Genomic DNA, 20585 nt, shown 5'->3' with positions numbered 1-20585 from the left:
TGGTCAGGGGTCCCTTTACCTTTACCTTATAGGAGCCAACACCTAGGGGGCCATTTGGGCTTTGGCCCCTGCAATAAAATATTGATGGACATTGCCATTCAAATGGTGTGTGTGCACCGTGTCATGTGATCAGCTATGTGGGGTGGGGCTTGCCTGGGCACCTGCAATATTTCATTCAAGTTGGCACCCCTAGTATTTACAGCTGGTCCTGGGTAGAGTTTGGTACATTTGAATATATGAGTGCTTAGTTGAGATCAAGTAGCTGATGGAACAGCCCATGACTTTTGAATCCCAGACTACTGAATTGTCTTACTTATTCTGTCCTATCTTGTGCATATTGTATGTCTCACTTACGCTAATTTGCTCTTGGGGGTACCCAGCATTCCCCCCCCCCCATTAAATTTAAAACTTGGATTGGATTTCAAACAAACCCAAACTTAGTGGTCAATAATTATGGACATGAAAGTAGTTCATACTGTTACACTTTGGAATTTAGTTTATGAGACTGTAAATGATTGTAGGTGGTTAGATCATCCAGAAATCAGGGGCTAAGTGTTGCCAACTCCTGGATGGTATTATTGAACTTGTAGTTGCAATACGTATTGAATACAAAGACTCAATATAGTTGCTATAATAATTACACCCCATATTTGTGTCAGATGATTGGATTTGATTAGTCCTCATGTTTATTCAACCCTCCTTAACAACTGCTTTAACCAGGTATGAACCAAAAGGAGAGAAAAAAACCACCATCTTGGATTGTGTTAGGTGGATGTGGTAAACAATATTTAAGCAGTACTGCTGGTGAATTAATGGGTGGTGTTCAGTAAAGTTTTACTTCGAGTAGACCCATTGAAATTAATGGACCTAGTATGCTCATTAATTTCACTGGGTCTGTTCAGAGCAAAACTTTGTTGAATTCTACTCAGTATTTGGAGAAGCCATGTGCTTCCTATACAGTATGGGAAGATGCAGCCCTCTGATGGTGAAGATGGCTGCTATTGTAGTTGGAGGCAATGCCCTAGGTCAGAGCTTTCCAAACTGTGTCGCAACACATTAGTGTGTTGGCTGTGGTGTGTAGGTGTGTTGCACGAATTGCTCCCTGTGTTCCTCCTGGGCCTTGAAAGGGGTTAGTTTAACCCCCAGTTTGCTAGTAAAACTGAATTACTGTGTCATGAAGTGATGCATGTCTTAAAAGTGTCAGCAACATGAAAAATTTGGAAAGCTCTGTCCTAGATAATATTACACAAAGAATAAAACAGGTGATTTTCTTAATAAAACTGATGTCTGCCCTTTTGGTAGGAGCCAAGTTTTATTACAGCTATATGCACTGGCCCTTTTGTTATTTTAATTTCCTGTGCTTAGCTTAAAGCACACTCTTCGTGCTGAACAACTGTATGTGATGTTTTTGCTTACATGAGAGAGTTGCTTAAGAATATGATGGAGTACTGTAATTTAAGTTCTGTAACTTGGTTTACTGGCCTAGGATAAAATGGCTAGAATATGATAGTGCTGGCTGATGGACTGTACTGGGTATGTTGAAACCTTTGCCTTGATGCTGAAACATATTTACTTGGAAGTTATGTGAATCATTTAGTTGCTTCTTGTGCTGCTTGGACAGTTCTTGGACCTGGAAAGTCATGTGGGAAGCACTGACAATAGTTATTCTTCTGCCAAAATTGCCCAGCTGGCCCTAATATTTAAAACTCCACGAGTGTGCCCTACTTGCTATAGCATCCATGTTGCATTACCTGCCATACCAAATAAAACACAGACACTTACATCAGGTTTTTGGATAACAGTGTGTTAGGACATAATTTGACGGCTTTGTGCTGTGCTTTGCAATCCTGGCTTTGTTCCACTTAGCATAAACCTATTGTGCACCAGCCAGCAAAAAGAGGCACGTATATAACACACAATCCTATCTGGATCTAGTTCCAAGTGAGCTGTGTTTTGGTACTCTCTGTGCTTTGTATTTTCTTTTTCCGCCAACAACTTGCATCAGGGATGGTTAGCATGGCGTTCCAGATGTTGTTGGACTTGTTTCCATCAGCCCCGGCCAGCACGACCAGGGATGCTGGGAGTTGTAGCCCAACAAAATCTGGGGGTCCACAGGTTAGCAACCCTGATATGCATAATTGACAAACTCACCTTGTGAGTGGTAAGTATTGCATGTTGGGGTTACATTTTTATTTTTTCGCTTTTGGAAAGTGTTGGGCTTCATTTCTGATTCATTTCAAACGTTCCGGTGTTAGCTTTCGTCCAGATGACATGTACTGAGTGTCTTCACAAGTGGCTGTATGAAAACTTTTTCTTTGGCATCTCTCACAAAGTTTTTCATTACCTGACAATTTAGCAGTCCCTAGTCCCTCCCTCCCTTTTTCCTTTCTGGTATTGGTACTTTAAACTGTTACGTCTTCTAGGATCGGGGCAGCACAGAGTTATTTTGCTGTATATGTATATGTTGTCTGAACTCATTTCCCCCTCCTTTATTAGCCCAGAGGAAGAAATATAGAGAATCTACTCGATCCCGTACAGTCTAATGTCTCTGAAGAAATGCTGAAGCTCAAAAAGGGAAATCAGGATTTGAAACAAGAAACTGAGGTGGGTTTTTACCATGTCAGTTTTCTTTCCATCTAAGGGTAGGATGGGATGGGATCACTCAGAAAATGGCTTACGTATGTTGGAGACCTGAGAGTGCAAACAGATACTGTTGCATATATATCTTGATACTGAGAGTAAAGGGATCCTTATAAAAAGTCTAGACAAAAGTGAGCATGGTAATTTGCTACAGTACCCACACTAAAGTAAAATGAGGGAGGGGAGGATATACGGTACCTATCCTGAAGGAAGCAGAACCTAAGTTAGGGGCCCTTGCATTTTGTTTGAGAGTTATGCTCTCCCCATCAATAACCTGTACCAGCAAGGCAACAGCATCTCTCACCCATTCTTTGGTCCATGACGTCATTGAGGAGCAAAGAGCTTCTGTTGGAGCTTTGAGCTACTCAAGTTGAAAATCTGAGGTTTTAAGTACTATTTTGAGCCCATGTATCCTCATGGAGAAGGAAGAGGTCTTTTTCAACAAGTGAGTGCTGTAACATCTTTATTCCTTTGTGCCATTGTACCATCCTACAAGTTCCTTGCCCATTTTGTAATTGAAAAGACACAGTCCTCATGAGAAATGACTAGCTGGTTATCTGTATGTTTCCTGAATCATGGCTTTATCTTTGGAAGAAGACTATTGTCTGTAGAAAACTTTCCCACAGGAAGTGATAATGTATGCTGGTAACACAGGATTAGTTTGCTGATCTTATTATGAGGTCAGAATATTTATTGATGCCTTCCAGGTTACATTTAAGATACGAACTATTTGTTGAGGAGATCCCTTGTTATGTAAATTTATGCCAACTGCACTGATGCTATGATCTACAGAAATAAACCATAGTCAAAGTTCAGATTGGCACCCATTGTTACAATACTTTGTGATGTCACTGCACTATATGTTTTCTACCCCACATCATTGGCTGCCACTGGCAAAAGGAAAGATGCACACAGTGTTAGAACACACATGTTCATACCTGTTTTGGGAGAGAAAAGAACTTTACACTGGGATGCCACTTTTGGCAGTGTTACCCATAAAATGTTTCTCTGTAAAGGCAGGACATGTTAATAAGATGTGAGCATTATTCAAATTTAAATTGACCTTTTATCATTATTCCTCTCTTATTTTTTGTTTGGACAGAGCCTTAATGCACGTATTCGGGAATTAATAGAAAACCAAGAAAAACTGAAAAATGCAAATCAGGAGCTATGTAGTCAAATGAGACAGATGATTCAGGAGTCTGATCGGGATAAGCAAGAAGCTCTTGACAGGTAATGTGGGGGAGTGGGAAGCTAACACAATGTCCTGCATGTGCCTATAAATGTTACTTTTTTATTTTCTCTGTTTAGAAAATCGGATTCTATATTTATTAGGACTTGTCCATACTAGTAGTAGCCAAGGAGGTGAGGGTTAGCTTTCCACCTCCAGCTGCAACCACCAGGAAGATGATGATGATGATGATGATGATGATGATGATGATTTATATCTCACCCTCCCCAGCCGAAGCCGGGCTCAGGGCGGCTAACAACAATAAACTAGTATAACATTCTAAAATCATTTCATTATAAAATGAATTCAACTCAAATTGATGGCAACCATTAGGCTAAAGTTCTGTGAGGATTGCCAAAGGAGGGAGTCAGGCTGTGCCCTGACCAAAGGCCTGGTGGAACAACTCTGTCTTGCAGGCCCTGCGGAAAGTTGTCAAATCCCGCAGGGCCCTAGTCTCTTGTGACAGAGCGTTCCACCAGATTGGAGCCACAGCCGAAAAAGCCCTGGTTCTGGTTGAGGCCAGCCTAACCTCTCTGTGGCCTGGGACCTTCAGGATGTTTTGTTTGAAGACCGTAAGTTCCTCTGTGGGACATACCAGGAGGAATTACAAGTTGCATTTTAAGATCACTACTTTCTCCAAACAAGCAGCCTTGAAAATAACTTTCTGTTATAGCTAAGAGAATACTTTTTCAAGTCTAATTGTGACATGTAATTAAGCTTGAAAGAATCCTACTACTTTAGCCAGTGGAAGCCTTCCTTGAAGCCTGATTGTGACAGCAGACACAGTTGGAGTCACAGTTGGGGAAAGGAGAGTTAATTCTTACCCCCTGAGCTTTAACCACCTCAGAAATTGCTCTCTCTCTCTCTCTCTCTCTCTCTCTCTCTCTGTGTGTGTGCGTGCGTGCGTGCGTGCGTGCGTGCATGCATATGCTTTATGGGTTGCAGGCTTCATTTGTTTTGCTCTTTGTATGTGTGTAAAAAATCATTTCTTAGGCTTTTTCCTCTTCCTATCTCCTATCCCCAGATGTGAAAGAACCTATCAGCAACATTATGAGAACATGAAGAAAAAGCTTTGTGAAGAGCTTGAAGAAAGGCATGCTGCAGAGAGAGAAAAACTCACCTATGATTATGAAATGAAGATTACACAGTTAAAGTGAGATTTGTTTTTGCCCTGCTAAGTTAGACTGCCCGAAACTGTTTCACTTTCAGACTCACTGTTTTATTAGAAAAGAGCTGGGTTTTTTATCTTTCAAAATGCAACTTGTATGTGTTTCCAGGACTGTCATTGATGAGTTGAACAAAGAGATGCTCTCAGTGAAGGAATGTTACGTCACTGTCTGCAGAGAGAGAGATGAGCAGGAGGCCACTCTGAAGGCAGAATTTGAACAAAAGCAGCAACTGAAGGAAGAGAAGGTAGAAGCAGAAATAATCCTAAGAAAAAAAATACTCCAGAGATGGTGATTGCATAGCAACTATACCAGATTTGGTTCCCGAACAAAGGCAAATTCTCTCAGCAATTTGTGTTAAGTAAAATGTTTGGGAATGCCTGAATTGATGCAGAACAGACATAACACTGGCTGCTCCTTAAGCATAATTAAACTATGGAAGATAGGCCACATAGGATCATGTACTCTTTCCCACCTGTCCCTTCCTCCTCAAGCATGAATCACCCCTATCCTTCTCTTGTTGGCATTTACTATGACATTATATCTGCATCTGTCTAAATATGGTAGCATATTAATTAAAGTTAGAAAGCCCTTATTGAGGTGAGCTATATTTCACTCACCTTAAGTGCTTTCCACTTTTAAAGATGTTAGAGTTTTGCATACATATAATGATTGTGTGAACATATTATCAAGTTATGTATCGGGTGCTTGCAGGATCCAATCCTTAAAATATATAATGAGGACTAAAGACTCATTTGTGGACCAAATAGAAACCCTAAGTTAAATAGTTTTATTTCTCTTTTCCAATACAAATTTTATATGCTTAGGATTGTGAAATCATACATAGCCCCTTACTCACATTTAATCGTTGTATATCAATCGTGTTTAGTGGCTGATTTCTGACTCTGGCAGAAACGCTGGTTCCATATCTTTCGGCTTTATTTTGTATCTGAAGATGCTCTTCTCCATCAGAAATGTAAATATGAAAGATGGATTTTGTTGTACAGAATAACAGTGAATTGATTTTTTTTTGGCCTTCATCCTACTTTCATACGGAAGTTGTCTATAAAGGCATTTTGATTTGTGATCTTGCTTTATGGTAGTATTTGATTCCAAAGCACTATCAATGACCATTTCTTTGTAGAATCATAAAACTGTGTACACACTTCAGACAGCTCCAAGGTGCTTAGAAACTTTGACAATGGTGAGTCAACAACAGAGAAAACTAAAGGCAGGGTTAAGAAGTTAAAGGCAGGCAGGCAGGCAGGGTGGATTTGATTAAGATTAAATCGATTTAAATCACGATTTAAATCACTAGTTAGTAAGACTTGATTTAAATCACTAGCCAGTAAGACTTGATTTAAATCACTAGCCAGTAAGACTTGATTTAAATCACTAGTCAGTAAGACTTGATTTAAATCATTTTTTTTACAGAAAGACTCAGTCTTGCATATTTACAACCAGATGAAGGTTTCTTTTTTGGAATAAAAAATTTTCAGAGTAGTTTTTACAGTTATATCAAAAATTACTGATTTGGTTATACTATTAAAAATACATAGACAGATAATTATGAAATTATTGTGAGGTTTAATAAGTTAACTATATTTGGACAACTTTTCTGCAGTGCTTTATTGGAAGGAGAAAAACAATCACTTCCTTAATAACAATTTAAATAATTTACTTAACTAAAACAGTAACATTATAGCATATGTATCCATGTTTGTTAACTGATGTGGTTAAACAATTTAAAAAACAAACAATCTTAGACTGAGTTTTAGCATACATGAAAAACTTAAAACAAATCCTTATTTCCTGATGAATAGTCTTTGGACTATAACATAACTTAAACAGAAAACTATCTTTAGAAAGATTTTTCCTCCAAAAGCATTTTATTTTAAAAATCCAATTTAAATAAAAAAAATCTGATTTAAATTTTTTAAAATCAATTTTTTTTAAACCATTGATTTTTATCCACCCTGCAGGCAGGCAAGAATAACATGAGATGAAAACAAGCAAATATACCTATGTTTAAATTTCATTGGGCATAAGGTGGGCATAAGGATCAAGAAGCTAAGCCCAAAACTCCATGTGAAAAGTTGGTTTTGAAGAGGGATTTGAAGAGAGAATTGCTTGCAATGAGAAAGTTTTAGATGTAAGAACTGGCAAGGAGGAATTCAGGGAACTGTTTTAAATAACAGCATAATCCTATGCATGTTTACTTGGAAGTAGTCCCACTGTGTTCAGTGAAACTTCCTCCCACAAAAGTGTGTATAGAACTGCAGCCTAAGAGAAACCCCTTGAGTAAGAAATGCTAGAGTAACATAACCACATAAATAGTGGTAAGATCACACCAGTGATAGTATTAAGAGAAGAGCTTTTTTAATTCTAACAGGTGTGGTGTCTATTACAACAGCTTTAATACTTTTGTTCTTTGCCAAGAAGCTGATAAACCATTGCAGATGTTTAGCTCCGAAGCTGTTGTATTTATCAAAAAGTTAATTACTAATCTTGTTAAATTTTTCCTAGCTCAAGAAACAGTTATTGAAGGAAAAAGAAGACTCTTTGAGCAGGCTGAGGGCTGAACTAGAGGAAGAACACAGGAATTCCATTGTAACAACCAAGAGCCAATGGCTGAGAGAAAAAGAATCTGATGTGAAGCAGCACATTGAAAATGAAGTGATGATAGTCAAGACCCTCTGGGAGAGAGAACAGAAAGAGGTGTGCTGGGGTTTGTACTAATACAGTCATACCTCGGGTTGAAGTAGCTCTGGGATGAATATTTTCAGGTTGCGCTCTGCGCTACTTCCGGGTTTCGCCGCTCGTGCATGTGCAGACGCTCAAAATGACGTCATGCGCAGAAGCGGCGAAACACGACACATGCAGTTGTGTCTTTCGTTCGCTTCAGGATGCGAACGGGGCTCTGGAACGGATCCCATTCTCATCCAGAGGTACCACTGTATACAGTGAACTGCTTCTGGGATGCTGTTTATGCAGACACTGAAGAATTCTTTCTGAATTCTTTGGCTCTTGCAGAAGCTTGCCATTTGTTCCTTGCATTTAAAAGTGCTAAAATAGATTTGTTTCTTTGTTGTAGTTGGTGGCACCACCTTTTCTAGTATGTATTCATTTGTGTGTTCATTTCCAGCTTATTTTTTCTTAAGTGATCAAGGATCTTACACACTGTTCTGCTGTTACATTTGCTCTCAGAAAACATTGGCTTAATGTTTTCACACGTGGCAAGTGAATTTTTCTGAAGGCGAGGTGCTCTTCTTTCTGCTTCTAATGAAAGAAAGAAAGAAAAACTCAAGCCTTGATTTCACTTTGTTTCTTTTGGAGATTGACAGTATGAAATTTAGCTTTTATGTTTGATGGTTGATTTAGATGTTTCTTAGTGTGCTCTAAAAAAAATCCACATCATTTGTTCCATGTAGATCAAAGACAGAGCTATTCAGGAAGTTGAAAAAGAGTGGCAACATAGACTCGATCAAGCTTTAGAAGAAGCAAAGAGGCCTGCTGTGGAACTCAATGATTATTGCGGCCAAACAGAGTTGTTAACCATCACAGATGAATCATTGGACCAAATGATTGCCGAAGCAGTTGAAAAACAGACACTACTAATTCAGGAGGCACTGCAAGAAAAGGAAAAGGCCCTGAGAGATTGTGAAGCAAAGCATCATGAGAGCATTGCTAGTCAGGTAACAAGCAAACACAACATACTGCTTTGCCCCAAATATGGCCAAAGCATGTTCAAGAAAAATTATAGTTATCATAATACACATTTTCTTAATATTGCCACGCTAGAGTTGAATCAGTGTATAATAGGCACTGATTAATAAGCAGTTCTAAATCATGTATTTTAAAGCATGTTCTTAAGATGAATCTGACTGTATACACTTTCATTACCTCAGAGTTCAAAACCTTTATATGATAGCTGGTTGTCTAGCTTTTAATGTGCAAATTAGACCATAACACTAAACAATCAGATTGATCTAGATTGAATCTGCGTGAAGCCTCAGGCTTGCATTCTCCTATCGTCTGGTTCTCTCTCCTGATTTTGAAGTTGGCTAGTATTGAAGCCAACCACATTTTACATGGGAAAAGGGTCAATATCTGTTGCTTTAATCCTGGGCACAGTTGGGCTACTTTATATCTCATTGATTTCAGTGAGTTTAAGCACCTGCACAGACAGATTTGTAGCTGAAGTCCTTTCTCTTCATTCTGTGATTAGTTGAACATAGACTGAAGCTGCACTTACCCATTTGTAGGTGGAACTGGCTCTGACAAAAGCTCGTGTCAGGTGGCTGCAAGAACTGACTGAGCTTGAGGAATACAAAGCTCACCTGAAGGTAGCCAAGGAAAAATGGGAGAAGGAATGTGAAATCAGCACAGCAAAACAGGTAGTGGAGAATGACTTGCCCGTGATGGGCAAAACTTGGCTTATTTTTCACAGTAGGTTCAAACTGGAGAAGTTGCAGATTTGAGCCCACTTGATCAGAAATGTATGTTAACTGCTCAACTTCAGTAGACCAGTGTTCTCCATAAGTTGTGTTTTATGCTTTGCCTGAGGGAATGGTATGATACATTTTGTTTTGCTAGAGCTCCCTCCCTTAAGCTGCTTCCTCAGTTCAGTTCTTGCCATCACTTAAAGTAGACATGGTTTCTTCTCTCTCCTATTTCGATGCTCAAGTTTCTCCTTGCTCTTTTGTCATCCTAGTTTCCCTCTGTTTACTTTAAATCTCCCTCCTTTGTCTCTTTTCCCTCAATTTACCTTAAACCAAAAAAACAAGCCTTCTTTATACTCTTTGATTTCTCCCCACTGTTTTGGCATGCTGCCCACAGAAAAGAACAACAAAGAAGTTGTTGTAGCGCATAAGGATTTCTCACTTAACTGGCAAATTGAGGGCAGTGGCCTTTGGGCACCAAAACGTGTCTTTCTGCTTTTAGCTTAGCATATGTCCATGCCATAGGTGAATCATGAGACACAACCAATCACATAGATATATCCCTATGCCAACCTTGGAGGCCCATTCATGGTAAGTGACCAATGTTCCATTCTGCTTTCAAAAAGAGAGATATGATAAGTTTGTTAGTACAGCTGATGAAATTTTCCAAATTATTATTTTTTTCTTTTCCAGATCATCTAGTGTTTTGTTTTTTTAATCCAGTGCAAGTTCTTCTTACATTATTTAATTATACTGAATTCAAGCTTGACTGCCACTGACGAGAGTGGCACTCGCCTTGGTACAAGTGCTAGTATTCTCAAATGGGTCAATTTTGACTGATGCACAGGTAAAGCTGTCCAATCTCCTAATGATGGCTATGTGATATAGAGGACCATTCAATCTGCTTCTCCCTTGGTATCAGAGATGGGCTTGCATTGTGCCTGCACCTATATTAAAACACTAAGCATAGTTCTACCTCTAACCATGGCTTTGTTTTGACACTTAACTATGGTTTGGGAGCATGCCTGTGCAAATATAATAGTAATGCTAACAATAGTTACCAGAACTGAATGAGGGCGGAGAAAAGAGAGGAGCGTGCAAGCTTGTGTGCACTCCTGAGTTCATAGCCATCATTAGGACACAAGGCAGGATTCTGTCTGCACCAAGCTACCTGTAACCTTTAGAACTCCCAGATAAATTTGTCAGAATATCGCTGACGGGCCATCATGTGTTGCATTCTTTAGGTGTCACTGGCTCTTTCAGCTGCTGAAGAAAAGTGGAAGAAGGAACATGAGAACACTGATATAGCTAGAGTAAGGACCAAAGAACTTGAAGATAAGGTGTTTTCCCTTAAAAGGGAACTAGAAATCAAAAAAGAAGAAATCCCTGCCATTATTAAAGCAGAAGTGGCAAAATCTCGGACTCAGTGGAACAAGGAAAAGCAAGAGGAGTTTCTGAGGATTCAAGACCAAAATGAAAAAGATTACCACTCTTTTTTATACGACCACAGGAATAAAATCAATGAGGTGCTTGCCAAAGCAAAAGAAGACTTTGCAAAGCAGAAGAAAGAACTTCTACATCAAAAAGAGGCAGAACTGGATATGTGTCTGGGCAGAAAGCAACAAGAATGGGCAGCCGGAGAAGCCAAGAGATTCCAAAATGAAATTCGCCAGTATGAAGAAAGGATTCTGGTTCAGGTGGAACTCCTCTTAGATGACATGCACAAGAAGTTGGTCAAATGTTCAAGCGAAGAGCGTGCTCAGCAACTGAAGTGGACTGCTGCTCCTACCACTCAGATCAATTCCCAGTTCAAAGAGAAACTGACATTTTGTCTGCAAAAAGCATATAGAGCCACTGTCAGCGCCGTTCTGGAAAAAGCCAAGCAAGAATGGAATGAGGTAACATTTATGCAACTTTAAATGAAAACATGTGGGGTTTCATTTAAAAACAAGCTACATTTTGGCTTTCACACTCTGATTATGGACAAGTTTAAGAAAAATAGGGAGCCATGTATTTTTTTTCAGAGTTGGGGGTGGGGAAGGATGAGGACCAATTGATGTGGAAATGTTGTAGATAATATAGAATCTGTTAACTATACACGTAAAGGGGGAGGATAAAATAGATTTGTGCAAGTGTAGCCTTGCCAGACTTGACTCAATTTGTTTATTTGTATTTAGTCATCACACTATTACAAAACAGGTTTCACAGGATGAAAGTAACACAAAATAAGCAATAGAAGTTTAATTCAGACTTGGATAAACTTTAACATAAGCAAGTTTAAAGTGCTGAATTTCTCGTAGTTTACTGCTTGCCCCTTTAAAAGGGGGGGAAATGTTTCTCTTGTTAAAAACATTCCATTTTAATACTGCATTTTATAAAAATGGGTTTAAAGAAAATGAATCTGCAAATCTGGAAAAAGTAAAACTTAAATGAATAAAATCCAAAAACATACTTAAAATTTTGAATTTCCCAGGCAGGATCCAGAATTCTCTCCTTAAAAACCCCCTCTCATTACTGTCTTCACAGTTGTAGATTTATTTTGTCCGTCTAGTAGATGAATTATTGACTCATGGTCAAACCTCTTCACATGTCTCCCTAAAATTTGTCACAAGTCAACCCACAATAAACTGCAAGGACAGGTATGTTCAGAATATGGCATGTTTCTGAATCTTCTAAAACAGGAAGACATCAGATTTAACTGGGCTTTACAAATTAGATATTTCACCCGTCACCATTTATATCAACACTTGTAAAAAGCCTGATTTTATGATGAGTGGGGTATATGTATGTATGGAGGGGTGAGCCTGTAGAGACTCCTAGGGGCTTGAGGTGCATCTACAAATTTGTATCCTAACCACACACACACACACACACACACACACACACACACCGTGGAACCCTGCAGTGGGGCACAAAATGCTCAGTTGTGGGTGGCAAGTTTGGTTCTCAGAGCAAGTGAATGGTTGTGATTTGCTCCATTAAAGACAAAGTAAAGGATTCCTTCAGGAGTACCATTTGGTGTCGAGACTAAACCTGTTTCCCACCTTGGCAACCCCAGCTTTTCGAAACGCCCATGAGCCTCATTGAGGCTTGGCCACCTCTGACAGCTGCTTGCTAGTGTGGACACATGTCACTCGCACCGTATGTCATTGGTGTGCATTCATACACACTTCCCACACGTATAGCAGAACACTTCTCCAGCACACATCTAAATGCCAGGTACACCACACCACACCACAGTTGGCTACTCTATGTGGTGTAGCCAGTGTGGTGTAGTGGTTAAGAGCGGTAGACTCGTAATCTGGTGAACCATGTTCGCGTACCCGCTCCTCCACATGCAGCTGCTGGGTGACCTTGGGCTAGTCATACTTCTTTGAAGTCTCTCAGCCCCACTCACCTCACAGAGTGTTTGTTGTGGGGGAGGAAGGGAAAGGAGAATGTTAGCCACTTTGAGACTCCTTAGGGTAGTGATAAAGCGGGATATCAAATCCAAACTCTTCTTCTTCTCTCACTTTCCTGTCCTTAATTGGTGAGCTCACTGATGAACTAATTCAGGTGGTCCCAAATCTTTACGGACACCACAGAACAACCATTTCACTAGGGGAAAAAACAACACACACTTCAGACAAATAAAGCACAGACAAAGAAGGCAAGAAAAAGTAGTAATTCCTCCCCAGCCCCCATCAGTTTTACAACTGCAGCTGGGAAGGACGGGGACCCTGGGGGGCACCACGGGGTTTGTGGTATCTTGGGGTACTGTGGTGCCCATGGGCACTACATAGGGGACCCTCACATTAATTACTCACCCCATTTGAATAACAGTTTTATTCAGTTGTTACCAATTTGTTGATCTTTATTGAGGAAGCACTTTCGAATAATTTTTCCATTACACGCATTAGATTTAATTGCTTTTTGTATTTTTAATTATGCATGCTGCTTGTGGCAAGCCCTTATAACCACTCCACAAGCATAAATTGCTGTCTTATTCCTTAGTGAATTGGATAAGTGAATTTAATGAGCATCCCCACCCCCTTTCCTCCTCTTACTCATTGTTAAATTCATTAAACACCCCTCATTTAATGAAAAGAGCAACTGCACCATAAATTCCTTATAAAATTCTCCCCATTATTCATTATTGAATTCGTGTTTATGTTAAATAGGTGGTGGTTGTTTTTAAGTTGCCACTCTAGCCTGCTTTCCATCATTTGCTCTCTACGCTGCTCCCTGAATAGATTGTATTTATCCATCAGGAAAGTTATAGGCAAGTTGTTCAGTCTTCCTATAACTGGCTCCCAGCTGCTCCCAAAAGAGATTGTCTCTCTTTCACAGCAAAGCTATGTGAAGGCTGTAGCAGTTTTCGGAGTACAGTGGTACCTTGGGTTACAAACTTAATTTGTTCTGGAGGTCTGTTCTTAACCTGAAACTGTTCTTAACCTGAAGCACCACTTTAGCTAATGGGGCCTCCTGCTGCCGCTGCGCCGCCACTGCACGATTTCTGTTCTCATCCTGAATCAAAGTTCTTAACCCGGGGTAATATTTCTGGCTTGGCGGAGTCTGTAACCTGAAGCGTATGTAACCCGAGGTACCACTGTACTGCAGAAGTGTTCTCAGTAAGGAAGCTGAAGGAGCTACCGTATTTTTTGCTCTATAAGACGCACCTAGTTTTTGGAGGAGGAAAACAAGAAAAAAAATATTCTGAATCTCAGAAGCCAGAACAGCAAGAGGGATCACTGCACAGTCAAAGCAGCAATCCCTCTTGCTGTTCTGGCTTCTGGGATAGCTACGCAGCCTGCATTCGCTCCATAAGACGCACACACATTTCCCCTTACTTTTTAGGAGGAACAAAGTGAGTCTTATAGAGCAAAAAATACGGTACTTTGGGGTGTAATTTTTGGAGCTTTTGGACATTGTAGCCACACTGAAACTGACCTTAAAAGTTACGTGCTTGCTGGCCCACATTGAGTGGTCTACCTAGTAAGGTCTTATACCCTGTTTTGAAAAGCACCATGATACAAAAAGATATAACAAAGAAGGGATTATTATTGTTCTCTTTCCATCTAAAGAAAATGAGTACTACATCTACCATTGGACTCACAACAAGAACCTTAAATAGACTTTATACAGAGATACACTTTTTTATCCTATTTTCCATCATGCCCCAGAGAAACAAAAGTTTAACACAGTTTAAGAGTGGTTGAATATTGAATAATATAAACACTGGTGGAAAGACAGACATTAAAAGCTTGATTGAGCCATTCTGTAGAGTTATTTTGATTTGCCTGATGTCACTGAATTCCGCACACTGTCATTGCATTCCAAACCCCTTTTGTTGTTGCTAGGGTGATTCCACTGATGCTGTTACACTTGAATGTAATCTCAAGTTAAACCCCTGCCACTCTTTTTCATTTGGGGAAAAGACGCAGTGGTGGCAGTTAATGATATATTCTGTTGTGGGGGTGTGGATTATACTTTACTATAGTCCCTCACTGTAAAACCTCATTCCACCTGTTCCCTGATCAATGATGATCAGATAGTATTTGGCAAAACGAAGAAGAACAGAATATCAGCTTTAAAAGAAAAAGGGGCCAGGAGAGAATGGAGCACCAGGAATTTTTACAGAGATGAGGAATGTAGGGGCCTTTTTCAGTGCATCATTACAGAAAGGATTTAAGAGTGGGTCACCCTTGATCACATTCCCCTCTGCATTATTCCGACTCCTGTGACAGCCATGACTTTGTATTTAGCTGTTAGTCTTTCTCCTCTCTGCAAGGTGAGGGATTCTTCAAAATGCTCTGAAAATTAAGAATTGTTGAACTATGTCAGTATGAAGAGCCTGCTCTGTTCTGCAGTAGTGATACAATGTTTGGACTGTTTTCTTTCATTTGTTGTCATGAAGCCTTGCAAGCAAGTTTTATCTCCTTGCATATACATGAATATGAATCTGTCTGTATATAAAGACAGATATAAAAACTCCACAAAGGGTTTCTTTTCTTGCTAGAAATGTTTTTAAAGCTGAAGAGGAGCATTTAAGCTGAGTCTAAGAATATTGCCCAATCTTTGAATGAATATAAATATACAGTGGTGCCTTGCAAGACGAAATTAATCCGTTCCGCGAGTCTCTTCGTCATAGCGGTTTTTTCGTCTTGCGAAGCACGGCTATTAGTGGCTTAGCGGCTATTAGCGGCTTAGAGGCTATTAGCGGCTTAGCGGCTATTAACGGCTTAGCGGCTTTAAGAAAAAGGAAACAAACTCGCAAGAACTCGCAAGACGTTTCGTCTTGCGAAGCAAGCCCATAGGGAAATTCGTCTTGCGGAACGACTCAAAAAACGGAAAACTCTTTCGTCTTGCGCGTTTTTTCTCTTGCGAGGCAATCGTCTTGCGAGGTACCACTGTACCATTTAATATGCTTCTTTTAAACAGTGTGGTACAATAGATACTTCATGGTCTAGGCCTTCGAAAGCTAGGTCTTGACGACTAACTTTACCCTAGTCTTTTACAGGCTTGTGAAGATAGAGAATTGTAAAATACTTTGTACACCTAAATAGAAATTGATATTAGTGGCTCTCATTTGGAACTTGAATTTGTGATATCTTTTGCAGAAACGTGAGGTTCTGGACTATAATTTCAAAGAACCAGGGGACTCCTGCTTACACAGCAGTGAAGGAGAGACAGGAGACAAAGCAAGACCTTCCATGTACAGCGTTGGACAGCAAGTAGAACTACAAAGGATGCTAAGGAAGCAGACACCTTTGCAGGAATCTGAAATAGGTACTGGTATTATTTCCTTCCGCCTTGCTTTAATCTTGATATTGGTTTGTTTCTTTGTAAAATAACATTTTTATAGTAGCAACTGGATATAAAGGTAAAGGTAAAGGGACCCCTGACCATTAGGTTGAGTCGTGACCGACTCTGGGGTTGCGGCACTCATCTCGCTTTATTGGCCGAGGGAGCTGGCGTACAGCTTCCAGGTCATGTGGCCAGCATGACTAAGCCGCTTCTGGCGAACCAGAGCTGTGCACGGAAGCGCCGTTTACCTTCCCGCCGGAGTGGTACCTATTTATCTATTTGCACTTTGACGTGCTTTTGAACTGCTAGGTTGGCAGGAGCTGGGACCGAGCAATGGGAGCTCACCCCGTCGCGGGGATTTGAACCGCCGACCTTCTGATCGGCAAGTCCTAGGCTCTGTGCTTTAACCCACAGTGCCACCCGCGTCCCTTAGCAACTGGATATAACTGGATATAAACAGCATTGTACAAATACTGTAATACTGACAGCCACCTGCTGTTGCCTTCCCCTCTATTTCAGGCATAGGCAACCTGCAGCCTTCCAGATGTTTTGGCCTACAACTCCCATGATCCCTAGCTAACAAGACCAGTGGTCAGGGATGATGGGAATTGTAGTCCAAAACATCTGGAGGGCCAAAGGTTGCCTATTCCTGCTCTTATTTCCTTCTCTGATGGCATCACACAAATCCTAAGCATTACCTCTGATTTCCAGAGACGGGAGTATTCCATGCACAGACCAAAGATGTATTCCATGTTTCATAGGAACCATGATTCTTCTCCCTCAAACCCTCTCACCCTCTGATTTGGGATTTGAGAGAAGAGGCTCTCAAAATCTACAACAAGCGGACAAAGACATTTAGATAGCCTGACTCATTGTTTGTCTCTTTTCACCCCAGATTTCAGGGGGATTTTAGCACTTCCAAAGCCAAATTGTTTAAAGCCTGCATTTCTGTGGCCTATGACACTTGGCTCTTACCTAAACTACACGGCATGAGAACACTCTCCTGTAGGGCAACAGCTACATATTTTGCTTTCTTCAAAGCTGTCATGTGGAAATTGCCTACCATGTTCACCATACAAGACATTGATGCATCAGTGGAGGCCGCTTTTTAGAAAAAAATCCTGATCTCCTATTCCCCCCCGAAAGGGAGTTTTTGCTTCTTCTTATTTACAAAATAGGAATAAAGGATCAGCAAAAAGAGAGCCAAAATCCGCGAATGTGGTTTCTCCCCCTAACATAGCATTTAGTAAAATTTCATACTCTTTTTTAAAAAAGCAAACCCCTGCTGTTTGATTCTTAATTATTTTCAAAAACCTTAATGCTTCATATTCCTATCGTGTATGATAATTTCCCCCAACATTTCCAACATTTGTGTGCGTGCATGTTTTGAAATTTATTTTATTTATCACCTTTTTAGTTATATACCATCTGCAGATTAATTTGCAAAAATTCTGCTGAACAGCCTTATTTAAAAAGAACTAGCAGCCTCTTATGTGGTATTGCTTGAGAATTCTAAGGGATGTGTGTGGAATCAGTGCAGCTTTGAAATCAGTGGTTAAAATCACTACTATTCTGAAAGGTTTATTCAAAATGGCACCTAATGGTATCCAAGTGTAAATTGAAAAACTGCTCCTTAATCTCAGGAACCATCATGCAAAATTTGATTTGACAAGAGGTGTCCAAATGTGGAAACATAGGTCTCAAGATACATTCTTATTCTGCAGAAGTGCATTGAGTAGCTACGTCAAAACACTTCTAATATTACTTCCTTTATCTTTTTACCAAATTCTAGTTTTACCGCCCTCTCCCTTTTCTTTTCCTCCTTTCTTTCAGAAGTTTTCATCTCCTCAGCTAAGGTACCTTTTATATCCTTTCCATGGAACAGGGAGGAATCTTTAAGTGACCAGGCTTAACTGAAAGATTGGTGAAGTGTTCTCTGTCTATTAGATACTTCATTCACCTCGGAACAGAAAGAACCTTCACAGTAAATGTCAAAAAATCATTGCCCTTAAACAAGGTCAGGAATGGGGAACCTATGTTCCTCCAGATGTTGTTGGATTCCAATTCTGATGGAACATGGCCAGCGGCCAGGGATGATGGAAGTTGCACTTCTACAACATCTGGAGGGCCATAAATTCCACATAGCAAGACTCCAAGAAGCTGGGAAGCATAGAATAAACGTGACTCTGGTTGGTCTATTAGCTCCTTTCCTTCAACTAAGTAAGATATATAGGCACTAGAAACCTGTTGTAACCACACAGAGGTTCCAGAAAAATACAAGAAAACAGTAGTTTCTGGCCTCAAATACAATGGCTACCAATCCACCTTTTCTAGTTTTCTTAACTTTTTGTGTTGATTAACTGCAGATTTGAAATATAGGAAAAGAGATCCCTTGTCCCGAGAAGACATTTGTTGTGAGCACTGTCGCCAGCAGCTGGAAAGAAAGGAAAAAGAATGTCAGGATTTGAAAAAGAAACTTGATAAAGCTTGCAAGCACCTCCAGCTTGCAGTCAAAGCAAAGTCAGAGCAGTTCCAAGGTTTGTGTTCTTATTTGTCAAGGTAGAATTATTATTGGACTATACCAGTGATGGCCAAACTCGGCCCTCCATATGTTTTTTGGGACTACAACTCCCATCATCCCTAGCTAACAGGACCAGTGGTCAGGGATGATGGGAATTGTAGTCCGAAAACAGCTGGAGGGCCAAGTTTGGCCATCACTGGACTATACCATCTCCAGCCAACACTGGGCATAATAGGAGTTGCAATCCACTGGAGTCATTTTCATAGAAGTATACATCCCCAGGTGGATGAGGTCCTTTCTCGGGTGCCACAATCCAAATCAAATAAGTTATAAGACTATGAAAGAGAAGACACAAGTTGATAATGTTACAGTGTCTTTTTAGGGTGAAGTGTTCAAATCTTCTTCTCTCGCATTCCCACTGCATGTTCCATTAGTATACTAATGGTTCTATTTGACATAAATTTGAAATGCCTGGGCTGCATGTTTCTATAGGGTTTCCATAAGTTTTTACTCAGTTCTATATAGAATTCTGGCAATGGTGCCAAATTAAGATAACAGAAAAATTCCATACTGATTCCTATTTAGATACCCAGTTAAATTAACAATGTGTAATATTTTTGTTCTGTACTTTTAGAAAATGAAAAAATTGTAGAGGCATTAATGGAAGAAAACTCCACAATGAAGGACAAACTTGATGATTTGAAATTGGCCAACGGTCCCCCAAGGTAGTTAAGAAAAAGAAGAGTGATTTATGGGTGCTTGAAACTTCATACTCAGTTTGTGTACTGTGTATTTTGTGTGCTTATAGATCATCGTCAGAGGGGAGTGTCTCAGCCCCTTGTTCCTGTGATGGAAAAGCCTTGGAAGAAATGCGTTTTCAGTATATTAAAGCAGTGGGCAAAATTAAGAGTAAGTGCTAAAGAAGTTCCTTGTAGTTCAGTAACTAGTTTCCCCCATCTGCATGCTTTACAACACAGTAACTGAGGCAAATTACCAGTAAGACTGAATGGCTGCAGTGTGGGTCCCATAATCCCCTGTCTTTTCTGCACGATATGTCCTCTTACTATGTTTCATAAACATTGATCTTTTGTTTGTATTATTGAATATTCACTTCTGAAACTCCAGTTGTGTATCTCTGGAGCATAAATTCTTTATTTAATTTATACCATGCTGTTTATAGGTGACATGCTTCGTTACATACATGAAAGTAAAGAGAGAGCCGCAGAAATTATTAAAGCAGAAGTTTTAAGAGAACGTCAAGAGACAGCCCGGAAGATGCGCAAATATTACCTCATTTGTCTTCAGCAGCTTTTGATTGATGATGGAAAGCATGATGGGTGAGGTATTTCTAATTGTATTAGTTGAGAAGACAACATTTTTCATAGACGTGTGCTTGAGATCCAACACTGAGTGAGTCGGCTTGTGCTCATTTAGCAGGACATTCTCTTCCTTTCCTCTTGCCTGCATCCGCTTGGCCTCAGCCCCAACCCCGAGTTAGAGGTCTGCACAGCCTAACTTTATGGAAAGTACCATATTTTTCCATGTATAGTATGCCCACCATGTATAATATGACCCCTATTTTTTTGGACTGCAACAAAAATGGGGGGGGGGGGAATTGCCCAAAGTTGTTGAGCTTCTTTTGGGGGAAATTGCCCAGAGTTGTTCAGCTGGGAGGGGGGAGCACCAATTGCTCTACAGCCTTGCCACAGCAACCAATCACACGCCCAATTGCCGTGGCCAATCTCCTGCTGGTAGCTGACACCAATTGCCCTTCCCCCTCTGCTATCCGTGTATAAGAC

The 20585-nt window shown here is 40.2% G+C and overlaps 1 protein-coding gene across 4 annotated transcripts in view; it reads left to right on the top strand.

Annotated features, from left to right (window-relative positions):
- The window catches only part of CEP152 (centrosomal protein 152), a 54235-nt gene that overhangs the window by 31067 nt on the left and 2583 nt on the right, over window positions 1-20585 (top strand). For 3 of the 4 annotated variants that reach the window (XM_081169976.1, XM_081169975.1, XM_081169974.1), the window contains exons 14-26: window positions 2497-2604; window positions 3743-3873; window positions 4896-5024; window positions 5149-5284; window positions 7564-7755; window positions 8469-8732; window positions 9303-9434; window positions 10724-11377; window positions 16079-16247; window positions 18632-18802; window positions 19421-19511; window positions 19595-19695; window positions 19967-20123. In XM_081169976.1, coding sequence (XP_081026102.1) covers window positions 2497-2604; window positions 3743-3873; window positions 4896-5024; window positions 5149-5284; window positions 7564-7755; window positions 8469-8732; window positions 9303-9434; window positions 10724-11377; window positions 16079-16247; window positions 18632-18802; window positions 19421-19511; window positions 19595-19695; window positions 19967-20123 — 2435 coding nt within the window. The remainder of the gene's footprint in view (window positions 1-2496; window positions 2605-3742; window positions 3874-4895; window positions 5025-5148; window positions 5285-7563; window positions 7756-8468; window positions 8733-9302; window positions 9435-10723; window positions 11378-16078; window positions 16248-18631; window positions 18803-19420; window positions 19512-19594; window positions 19696-19966; window positions 20124-20585) is intronic. The other variant, XM_081169977.1, reaches the window with a different exon arrangement.

The sequence above is a fragment of the Podarcis bocagei genome, assembly GCF_964188305.1.
Source record: "Podarcis bocagei genome assembly, chromosome: 14".
NCBI lineage: Eukaryota > Metazoa > Chordata > Lepidosauria > Squamata > Lacertidae > Podarcis > Podarcis bocagei.
The sequence above is the reverse complement of the archived record's forward strand: the minus strand, read 5'-3'. Positions and strand labels throughout refer to the sequence as shown.